This window comes from Alligator sinensis, unplaced genomic scaffold, assembly GCF_000455745.1.
Source record: "Alligator sinensis unplaced genomic scaffold, ASM45574v1 scaffold544_1, whole genome shotgun sequence".
In the NCBI taxonomy this organism is placed as follows: Eukaryota; Metazoa; Chordata; order Crocodylia; family Alligatoridae; genus Alligator; species Alligator sinensis.
In genome coordinates, this window is record NW_005841937.1 from 225,988 (window position 1) to 238,136 (window position 12,149).

General features: G+C 42.5%; 1 protein-coding gene across 3 annotated transcripts in view; it reads right to left on the bottom strand.

The window, feature by feature from the left end:
* Positions 1-12,149, bottom strand: part of PRSS12 (serine protease 12) — a 75,835-nt gene that overhangs the window by 61,370 nt on the left and 2,316 nt on the right. For all 3 annotated transcript variants that reach the window (XM_025199129.1, XM_025199128.1, XM_025199127.1), the window contains exons 2-3: positions 9,150-9,328; positions 4,804-4,954 (exon numbers count right to left, since the gene is read on the bottom strand). In XM_025199129.1, coding sequence (XP_025054914.1) covers positions 4,804-4,954; positions 9,150-9,328 — 330 coding nt within the window. The remainder of the gene's footprint in view (positions 1-4,803; positions 4,955-9,149; positions 9,329-12,149) is intronic.

The window sequence follows — 12,149 nt, forward strand, 5'->3', positions numbered from 1 at the left end:
GGGGGCCTCCCCAGCATGCTTTCTGGTGGACCCGGAAGTGGACCGTAAGTGCTTACGGTTCACTTCCGGGTTCACTGCCAAGCACATGGAGGGGCCCCCCACACTCCTGTAGGACACTCCATGCGCGCCAGTATCACAGCATTCAAAAGCCATACTGGTACCTCAAGATATGTAGAAAAAACTTTTAAAGCTGTGTCTATGTCCAAATTGTTGATTCTCCGAATCCTCAGATTCAGATTCGGCCAAATCTAATCAGGGACAGTGATCCGAATCCACGAATCAAATCACTGTCCCTGATTCGGGCTGAATCCAAATCAAGTGCGACTCACTTCGCACACCCCTAGTGGTTGTGGGCAGGGTTCTCCCAGCTGTCAGTGGGAGTTGTCATTATATCAGAGCTTTGGCCTTCCTCTGCATTGTGGGCAGTTCTTGAGTTGACCATAGAGCACAACCTTTGGCAGAAGATCTTGAGACAAACACTCCACGTATCCCAGCCAGCGAAGTCTGCAAGTACCCAGCATAGTCTGCATCAACCGTACACTGGTCCTCTCAAGGATCTTGTTGGTGGTGATGTTGGTCCCAAGTGACTCCATGGATTTTCCTAAGACAGCAAAGGTGGAAGCTCTTCAACCTCCACTCCTGTTTGGAGTATATGACCCAGCTTTCACAGTCCTAAAGGAGGGTACTGAGTATATAAGCAGCCTGATAGATGGACACCTTTGTGTTCATGGTTAGCAACTTGTTGTTCCAGACATGTGAGATAAGTTTGCTGAAGGTGACAGAGGCTTTGCCAATTCTCACATCAAGTTTTCTATCAAGGCACAGTGAGCTGGTAAGAGTTTAGCTGAGATAGCAGATGTGGATTACGCTGTCCAGAGCTTCATTATTGCCATAGATTTTTGGGTGAGAAGTTGGTGCCCTGTAACATGACAACTGTTATCTTGATACTGATTGCTATGCCAAACTTGATGCAACTTCTCTGCATCAGAGAACTTGTTCATCATAATCTGCAGTTCATTAGGTGAGTTACAGACTAATGCAGCATCATCTGTAAAGAGCAAATCCCGGATTGTGAGCTGGGTGACATGCCTTTTGCTCTGAAATCATCTGATTTTGAACAAGCTGCTGTCCGTCTTCAATTCAGTTAGTACACCAGATTGATCATTTCCAAAAGTATACTTGAAAAGGATAGAAAAGAAGATGTCAAAGCCAGTAGGTGCTAAAACACAGCCTTGCTTCATGCCAGTCTCAATGTTAAACTTTGATGATGTTTCATTTACATATTGGATGCTTGCCTTCATTCCCTCATAGAATTCCTTGAATAGGAAGAGCACCTTTTGTGGACTGCCAATTTTCAACAAAATCTTGTAGATGCCATTTCTGCTAACCATGTCAAAGGCCTTTTGTAGGTCAGCAAGTGCTACATAGAGAGGTTGTTCATGGCCTGTTATTCATGGCTTTTTTCTTGCAACAAGCACAGTGTGAAGGACATGTCAGTTATGGAGCATCCAGCTCTGAACCCACACTGGCTCTTACGGCAGACTCTCTCAACAAGGACTTGGTGTCTTTGCAGCAGGACCCTTGCAAGTACCTTGCCAGCCACGCTGAACAGAGATATTCCTCAGTAGTTCTTGCAGTCTGCTCTGTCCCCTTTATTTTTGTATACAGCAATTATCTTTGCATCTATCAGATCCTGGGGTATATAGCTTTTTTCCCAGTAGGAACAGAGTATTGTGTGGATGTCACTCGTAAGCTTTCTCCCCACTACCTTTAGGAGCTCCAGAGGTATCCGATCATTGCCTGCTGCTTTCCCAGGCGCGATCTCTTTGACAGCTTTCTCTACACCATCGAGAGTTGTTGTTTGGTCCAGCTCCTTCATCATTGGAAGCTGGGGAAAGGCAGCTAAGGCGGCATACAAGTACTAAATACAAGTACTATTCTGCTGCACAGTAAAAAAACTCCACAGCAGCATGTGTATAGATGCTGGAGGGGCTGGCTGGGGCATGAAGGTGCTTTCAGTATGGGAGCTGCCTGCCAGTTAGCCCCACACTGAAGCACCCATGCCCCAATCAGCCTGTTCACAGCATATTGAGCTGTGGAGAGCAGCCTTAGGCTGGCAAGCTGACACCCAGGGCCCCCTACCAACTTGGCTGCTCCGACTGAGTTCATAATGCTGTCCATGAATAAACTACAGAGCTTATTGCTCTGGAGTTTATTGCTCCCAGGTGCATGTTCAAACCACGTGCCCGGGAGCAATAGGCTCTGAAGCAATAAGCTCCAGAGTTTATTCATGCACCTTTAGTGCTTGTGTAGATGTGCCCAATGTATTTAATGAGGTTTCTTTGTATGTTAATCTATGAGACACTAAAGTAAATACAGTAATCCTTGGTGTTCTTATTTTGTAGTAAAGCTAAAAGAAAGCTGAAAGGGCATAGGAAGCTATTCCTGACAACTTTTATTTTATGATGTGCAGTAAATTTCTAGACATGTTAACTATAAGCTAAAATGGATTATTTTTCATTTTGTAACTACTGTGTCCTTCTCCTGTTTCTGAAACTTCAATCCAGGGCTTAACCATAAACCTGTCAAGACATCCTCGTTCCTTATAAATCTCTCTAAATTTGCCTCTACTTACAAAGGAGCTCCTATTAGTCACTTTTACTCTGAAGATAAAGTAGATCTACGACCAAAATAAAATCTATGAAAATTAAGCAAAAGCAAATGACTTTTTTAATGTAATAAGTAATGTTGAGTAATGATGATTGTAAGTAACTTTCCCAGTGACACAAATACTAAATGCAGTTCAAGAATTACTGGAACTTAATGGGCATGTCTACACGAGACGCTATGTTGCCATAGCTCATTGATACTTGTGCACTGAATGGGGCACTATCATGTAATCAGAATTATCATAATGCACAAAAACCTTACACTGAGATTACATGAATATTCTAGAAACCTGGCATTTGAGTACTTGGTTTTGTAACTTTAACATTCTTTTCACGTAACCTTTTGCATGTGATTTCCTCAGTTTATAAAAAGTAACCTGAAAAGAGGAGAAATCCACCATGATCTCCACATGGTTCATCACTAGAGATAGAAACTTTTAGATCAGGATGGTCCAACTGGTGGCCAAGCAGGCCACATGTGGCCCCTGAGGGGTAAATCTGAGGCCCCAGACTCCTAGTCCAGGAACCACTCCCCCTTTTGCTGTTCCTTTCCTGAGTCTCCGGGCCCCCACTCCCTCCTCCTGCTTCTGCTGCTTCCTGGGTGTGAGATGGGACAGCATGGCTATGGAAAACAAGGTTCTTGTGGTCAGGGAGCTCAGGGGGATCAAAGAGAACCCATTCAATATAGAGGTGCTTCCGCAGTACAGCAGGAGTCCTTTGCCATGAGATGAGGGCAGGGGAATTATGTGGCATGGCACATCTGCCTGGTGTGGCAGGGGCTACATGGCATGGAGGGTCACATGATGCAGCAGGGGCCATGCGGTGTGTGCTAGGGGTCCTGTGGTCCCCAGCCACTGAAGTTGGACAACCCTGTTTTAGACCTATTATACAGACCTCTGCCTTCTGAGCTGATAGCAGTAGTAGGGCCACCACTAGAGGGCAATGAGGAACATATTTTGCTGACAGGTTGACTACAAAGCTATTTGCTCAGAGAGAGCACAAGAGTGCGTAGAGGGACTCGGGTTTTGTAACAAAATGGACTCCAGTTCCTAAAGACTTGTATTCCTTGAATATCCCAGGCCCCTCTACTGTCATCGCCCTCCATGGCTCTTCATCCCAGCCTCGTGCCCTGGGCAAGAGACATACCTGATAGAGTTTGCGCTGGAGTGCCAGAACGGAGCCAAGGATAGATGTTGCTATGAACAGCCACATTAGCCCTCCCCTGGCCCACAACCTCTGTAGACTGATATAACAAAATACAATGCAGAGCCCTTAGTTTAGTAGCACCTACAGAGCCAGGAAAGGGTTAACCTGACTATTGGCAATGACAACTCTCCTCAGCAGTGGCATTTCCCCTGGGGAGTAAGGATGCAGCTGATGAGGGGACTCAGCTAGGTGCTGCTAGAGCCCTGAGCCTGCCCCCTGCCTCCATTCCAGCTTCCCTTTTCACTAAGTGAAAGGTAGTGCCCAGAGCTTTCCTTTCACTAAGTGCCCAGAGCTTAGTTGCTGGTTGCCCACCCTTAGTTATGCTACTGGCTCCATGTCTCCATCTCCTTCACTACTCTGGTTTCTCATTTTCCTCCTTAATCTGGATCCTCACCCCTTAGCATTTTAGTCAAGCAAGTTCCTACATCTCTTTCTTGCTGGCTCTCAAGAGTACTGAAGAAACACATGATAAAAAGAAAACTCCCTGCGTTCAGCTCTCATGCCAGGAGGAATAAGTCCTGCTTAGCTTCTGTAGACTCAGGACAGAACATATCTAACCTGAAATTTTCAGAGGACCATGAGCTGGTCAAATGTGGGGAATCTTTTTAACAAGGATGGAATGGGAAACACCCGTGACAGCAAAGTGATGCCCCTGAAAATTCTAAGTCCTCACTCCAATTCATGGAGCCCCTAAGGTCCCAATGAAATGGTTATAAGAAATTTTTACAGCATGTTTCCTTAACCTCATGCTTAGAAATGGTTGGACCATGTTTGAAATTTTCTAACAAGAAATCTTGGTTAGCCTGAAACAGATACCTGGCATATAAAATATCAGGCTTAAAATGGACTCCCTTTGACATTCCTGAGGTTTGCTCTTTAATTTTCCTGCTTTGCTGTTGAAGTAAAACATATTTAGAAAAAGACGAACCCAAGGCCAAGCTGCCTACAAACCACTTCCGCATCTGCATCATCCCACTGGTCATCGCAGATAGTCCCCCACTGGCCAGCATGGTAGACTTCTACTCTTCCTTCATAAGCATTGCTCCCATCAGCCAGGCGTATTGGAATAAAGACAGAGGCTAAAGTTAAACACAAAACAAAGGAAAATGTCATTTATTTCCGGAGATGTTATTTATAAGACATAGATAAATGGAGATAGCTACGGTTTACCTGGCAAGAATTAAAAAAAACTTTGTAATCAGTCCCATTTCAAGATTTATCAAGTTAAAGAATAGCTCATGTTAACAGAGTATTATTATACAGATAAGAAGCCACACTGAACTCACCTGTGTAATGGTATGCAAGTGCCTGTGCATTTACAGAAACTTAGGGCAGTCAGGAAAAATTCAGCCCTCATTCATGGGAACTGCACCAGTATAAGCAGTGGCCACATTTGCTTCACTGACTTAATCATGGACTCAGTGAGAAATCCTGTCCCCCTTGAATGCAGTGAAAACATTCCTGATCACAAGCTGTAACTTTCATTTGAAGTATTTGAAGTATTATTTTAATGAATATGCTTTCCCCAACCTCTTGGCTGGATGAGTTCTTTGCTTATGCTGGAACCAGGAGGCCCCCGCCTGTTACTGTTCCTCTCCTTCCATATCTACATACCTCAGCAAGAAGGTATAATGACATAAAAAAGACAAATTAATATATTTAACTTGACCTGCTTTTAGTGTTTGAAAAAGTTAACAAATGTATGTTATCCAAATGACACTTGAATCATGACAATTGAATCATGACAAATGCATGATTCAATGCAGTTTTTGCTCTCCATTCAATTAACTTTACCCTATTATCTTTCCATTTACTGTTATGCTGAAGATGAATCTTAGAATTTTTGCAGACTCATCTGGCCATTTCACCTGTCATGACATCAAATCGTTTTGTTTTTTGGGGAGTTTTTTGAGTCACTTGGAAAGGCTAGCAGTAGCAAAATATCTGAAAAATAAACAAGCCATTTGACATTGTTTTGCCTAATCAGCAGGGGCTCCAAATGGACTTATTTCCGATACCAAGACTCCTTAACCTCCTTTCAGCACTCTTGAAATGGACAAGGTATCCGGGTAGGTATAACTGGTTTGCAAATATCGAGCTGGTCTAATAATATATAATCTCTTCCACAAGTTTTGATTCCTTTTGCCTCTAGACCAGTACAACTACAACCTGGATACCTTACACATGGAAGATACTGAATTTTAGCCATTATTTGAAATGAAAAGTTCATAATTTTACAAGAAGGAAGCAGTTTACCAACAAAAATACTGACTTTTACAAACAGGAAGCATTTTACCATCTGAACTGCTAACACCAGGCTCCTGCCACTGTTCGAGTGAATTTGCATCTCACAGAGCACAGATACCTCACCACAAAAGAAACTCCTGCCCAGAAGAGCTTTTCATCTTTCCAATGTTCTGTGAAATATGAAACATCATAACCTGAAGGAAATATGCCTCTATATCCAGCTTGCCACCAGACAACTTTAAGGTAAAAGGCTATTTCAACCTTTCTCTGTGCCTAACCTGGACAAAATGAACTAGTCCAAACAGGAGACTTTACCACACCTTCAGCTGTCCTGTGATATATGAATTTTCATTTCTACCTAAGAGAACTTTTACAATCTCTGCTCTCTCCTATGCCTGATGAAGGGTGTGTGCACCCAAAAGCTTGCAGATAAATCCAATAATTTGTTTGCAAATATCTAGTTGGTCTAAGAAAAGGCATTACTTCTTCCAGGAGTTTTGATTCCTTTTGAAATGGATAAAGCTCTTTTTTCTCTAAGGTGCCTGAGGTCTCTTTGCACAACAAAGAGGTTTTCTGTTGAGTGGTTTTCCCTGCTTTAAATACAAAGGAAAGCTTGATGATCTGGGAACTGTGATTTTTCAAAATGCGTATTTCTTCCTGTATTATCAAAGTATTAGAACTGAATGTTTTCTGAGGGGAAATACAGATTCTATGGATGGCAATATGTACAGAGGCTCATATGAAGTCCTCTGCTTAGGTAAAGCTTAACAAAAATGAACAAGGGTGGTGGCTGTGTTATCTCTTCCCATTGGAAGGTAATCCATTCCTATCAAGGTTGTGAGAGGTCTCACACTGCAGACTTGTCAGTCTGGGACTGCCAAAGTAGTTCTTCTCTATCCTGAAAATAAGGTATAAGAGATTGGGCTTCCAATAAGTGTGTTAGCTTTAGATTTCTCATCAAAGAACCTGATCCTATCCTAACTTCAGTTGAATTATATGTATGTGAGAAAGCAGGATAAGAGTAAAAGCATGCTTAGTTGCAAAAAAGAAAGTGGGATTCTAAATCCACACTCTTCAATGATATGTTTGTTCTTGCTGTTGTTGTTGGGACCATGTAAAACACTATTGTTATATTATTGTCTTAAAGCAGCTCCAGAATAAAAAATGTAACTAAGTACAAAAATAGAGCTTAAATTTGACTACTTGTTCTTGTGCAAATGATAATAAGGGTCAAACATTCACATTCTAAACTACCTGATTTGCAGATATAGCCAAGTATTTAGAAGTCCCTGAGCACATCTACATGTGCAATTAAAGTGGAGCAATAAACTTCAGTGCATATCGCACCAGAGTTTATTGTTCCCGGGCACACTGTGAATATGCACCTAGGACCGCAGCACATTGAGCCAGGTGAGAACAACCCAGGCTGAAAGGGGCTCCAGGGGGTCAGGTCTGACAAGCTTTAATTAAAGCATGCCATTTTGAAACACAGGCTGGCAAATACATGAGACGTTGCAGCACGCTGGAGTGTCACTCCAGCAAACTCAATTAATCGAGTCTGCTCTGACATGTTCTAATTAGAACACATTGGAGCACGTGTAAAAGTATCCAATGTGCTGCAGAGGGGCTGGCTGGGGCACAAGGGTGCTTCAGTGTGGGCCTAGCTGGGAGGCAGCCCCCACATCAAAGTACCCTCATGCCCCAGGCAGCTGGGTCTGTGTCTACACGTGCAGTGCTGTGGAGTAAAAAACTCTGCAGTAGGATAGTACTTGTAAATACAAGTTAATTAATTTATTCCATCCTAATAACACAGCATGTGTAGATGCCGAGATATTTACTGCAGAGCTAGTTAGGCAACTCCACCGTAAACATCTCCCACACCCTCCAGTGTCCTAAATGATGCACACAATTATTTGAGGCTTCCTTTCCACAGCTGTGAAAAAGAATGCCTAACGTAAGCAAGAAAGAAAAATTGGCTCTGAATAAAGATGTGCAAGGTTGTTTAAATGCCAGATATGACTTACCTTTAAAATTATATATTTCTGAGGAGACATGGAAAGGGAAGAGATTTAGATTGTGCAAATAATTAAAATTTTAAAAGAAACATGATACTTTTTCATAAAAATGTGCCGCAACAGTACAGTTCAGAGGTAACCACTCTGCTAGCAGATGTGAAGGGCTTTGCGTGCAGAATGTGCACAAGGTGTTAAATCTTTCTTTCACTGAGGCTGATGGCAAAATGCCATTTGGCTCTTAGAAAAAATATTGTTTTCCTTACTTCAGTAGTTTATTTACAAAATAAATTGAATGGAACACAACCCCCATTTCCTGATATAATGTTCAAGTACAAATGTAAGAAGGGCCAAAACAACTCTGTTTACTTTTCAAAAAGTCAAATCAAAATATTCCTCATGGGTACTAAAGTATCAGGGCAAAAATGTGTCTGTCACTGCTTGGGCACAGTAGGTAGAATAAAGGACACAGACTTCCACTTCCTTGCACCCTAGTGCAGCGACATCCACAATGGAACTAACTAACATAACTGTTGTTCTAATTAGTGTTTCAGGTGGTATACCATCCAATGGGAGGACCACAGCACTTCCATGTGGCTCAAAGGAACTGTTCCATATAGCAAATCATCACTCCTGTCTGTATCATTACTTTTAGATGCCTCCCTCCATTCTGAAACAAATCTGACTATTTTAACTTGAATTCCTCCCAGTGGTTCCCACTGCGGTACAGCTGCCCCTTCCTCACAACCTGTCTTTTAAAGCCACAGAGTCTTTAATCTGTTGCTCCTAGTGTTCACTATATAGAAATATATTTTTAAGAATGATGCAGCTATTTGCTGCTTTCACAGTGGGGGGAAGTGTTTTACAAGAAAGAATTGTGCTATAATGGAATCTATATTTAATTTACTCTTCCAAGAGATCCAACTTGGATTTTTTTAAATAAATTATCTTGTGCAATTATGACAGTTTTGTTCAAATAAGGTAAAAAGTTAACCAATATAAATGTACACATTACCTTGGGAAAAGCTGCACATGACAGCAGCTGCCATTCTTTGAGGACATGTTCTACCATGCCAGATGTCTTTTTCACATAACAGTATATTTTCTTCATCACCATGGCAACGTACATCACTCCAGTACACAGGAATAAGGCCCAGTTCAGCAAATGGCATGTGTTTTGCTGTGCCTCTTTCGCTGTAGGATGAATGATTGGATATGAGGAAAAACAGCTGTGGAATTTGTTTCTGAAATCACCCCCGTCTCCATAATCATATTATATCAAACCAAATCCATGAGATGAGAGAAGGAGAGGGTTTTGCTCAATAAGTAGAAGTTGCAAAGCAAAATCCTTGGCTCAAACCAGGACATTTATGGAGGCAAGCCATTTTCACAAGATAGGAGATGGAGAGGACCAGATGTGCCCTTTTCTTGTTACTACAATATGAGATGTCTGGGCACATTGTAGTCATGAACATAGATCAGGAGTTGTCAACCGGGGGTATACATACTCTTGGGGGTACTTGGAAAGGCCCTAAGGGGTATGCGCAGGCAGGCAGGGACACAGTGCCAGCACCCACCACCCCGCACCACCGCCTCCCAGGAGCAGGGCTGGGGCAGGAGGAGCGAAGGCAGAGGCTTCCCTCTGTGGGCTGCTCAGGCACCGCCCGGCTGGCCAGACGCAGCAGGGGGAAGTTCGCACATGGCGGCCGCCACCACACTGTGCCACTGCCGCTCCAGGTCCGGCCGTGTACCACCCCGCTCCTCACTCTGCATCCAGCCACCGGGGGTATACTTATTTTAAAAGGTTGAAAACCCCTGACATAGATGATGTGTAAGTGTTGACAGTGTGGGGGGCACAACTCTACAGCACTGCCACTGCCCCCATTACTGGTGAGCTAGGCTGCAGCCCTGCACCCCACCATCAGTATAGATATCACACTTCTGCCACCCTCACTGCTGCTGGACCTTGGCTCTGGCGGGGCTGCAGCCCTGCACCCCACCATTGGCACAGAAATCGGGGGGGCATGTGCCCCCTGTGCTTCCTCCATGCATCACCTGTGGTCATAACCTATTGGACCTGCACTGCTAAGCCAACCACACTACCCTCCTCCATGTGCTGAATTAGAGAAAACAACCAGAGATCTCTTCCACAGCCCATGAAAGGGTAAACAGTTCCCCTGAAAGAGGTCTCCGCTGCTTTCATCCCACTATATAGCTAACTTATCTCTTAAGGTGCTTATGGGGCCCTGTGTGTCCCCCCAGAATACCCAGGCCTTGGACCATAATGAAACTTTGGGAACAAGAAAGGAACAGGTACTGTAAGGTCAAAGAAGCAGGGTGTACAGAAGTATTGAGCACTAGCAGTTCCCACTCATTTCAGTAGGAGCTGTACCTCTTAGACACAAACTTTGGGCTAAATCCTAGCTCCAGTTTTCCAATCAGATTTTTTTTTAAGTCATTGCTGCTGAAATGGCCCATGATTTACATCTCTTACTAAATTGCTTTTGCTGATAAGGACTCTATACAACCCAAATAGTCATAGTGCCAAAGGCAAGAACAATTTCACATGAAAACAGGATAAGGAAATATTGCACGTAGACAGCTGAAACCATAAGCAAAATCACAACCTCCAGATGGCTAAACTTTTATCTCATCTAATCTGTGTATTTTTATAAATTGGCTTGGTACATGCAGATTAATATTGAACATTATAAAACAGCTTAGATTTGGTGCTGACTGGAACTCTTCAAGAACATATAATCACTAGAAAAGTCACAGTGCAAATATACCATGCTAACCACCTGACACACAGCAAACAGTCAGTGATTTCACATGTAGCTGAAATGCTAGAAAGACACCAAAGCCTACCATACTTTGTGAGTGATAGGGAAATTATAACCTACTAGAGTGTAATTAGATTGGCTAATGCACAAGGCATTGATTCTCTAGAAGCTGAAATGGCATTGTCCTTAAAGAAAATCCATATACCTATAAGCATTTTCCCCTTACCTCATTTTCTTTCTATAATAACAATTAGAAGATCTAGTCAGGAATTTCCTAAAGACAAATGACCAGTTGGTTTTAAGGGACTCAGCTCATCAGCTCCTTCCAGATGGTTCTCAGTCTCCAGAAAATAACTTGAAAGTTGTTATTTATTAATCAGACCCAGAAGAACTATTCATAGCAACCTATGAAGAGTGATATTTTATAACACTAGCAGTTACACCTGTCTGTCACATCTTATTATTTAATTAGATAGTCATACTATTTCTGTCTCTGTCAGAGATAACTGTACAGGTAATGATAGATTAAACCCAAAGCTAAATTTATCATTTAAATATATAACACTCCCTTGTGTTTCAGAAGGTAATAGATATGTAAGAACTTTTTGTTCTCTACTTCTGTTTTTCTACAGGCAGCTTATATGGACAGAAGCCATGGGGCAGTGGGGCAATGAGATATTTGCCTAACACAGGGCTTCTTGGTCTGAGTAACATGACTAGAACTATGTCAAAAATTTCCATAAGACTATGTCAAGAAACTTGAAGGCTTCAGAATTTGTATGATTTCAGGGTTCATTCCCAACATGAAACTCAAACAAGGCTTTTAATAGAATTGGCTAACACGCCAATGGTTAAAATTAGGTCCAGGACAGAGAATGCAAACAAGAACACCTCAGTTTCCCCAAAAAAACAGTTGCAAATTGAAAAGCATTGTTGGAAGATATTGGAGAATAATATTAAGATCATAGCTAGGGATAGACATTCGGGGAGGTTAGGAGGAGTTTACATCACATTAAAACTGGCCACCCAATCTACCTCAGTTTGCCCAAGTGTAGATCTTAAATTTACATTCCTAGGTAGGTTGATGTCAGTGCGAGCTGTACAGAAGTTCAGGAAGTTTAGATCAGTCTAAAAATGGCAGACCCGATCTAAGTTAACTTAGGGGTAGTCTAATTTAAATCAGGTCCAGAGAGACTGATCTAACTGAACTGCTGTACAGTTCCCAGCTCAGC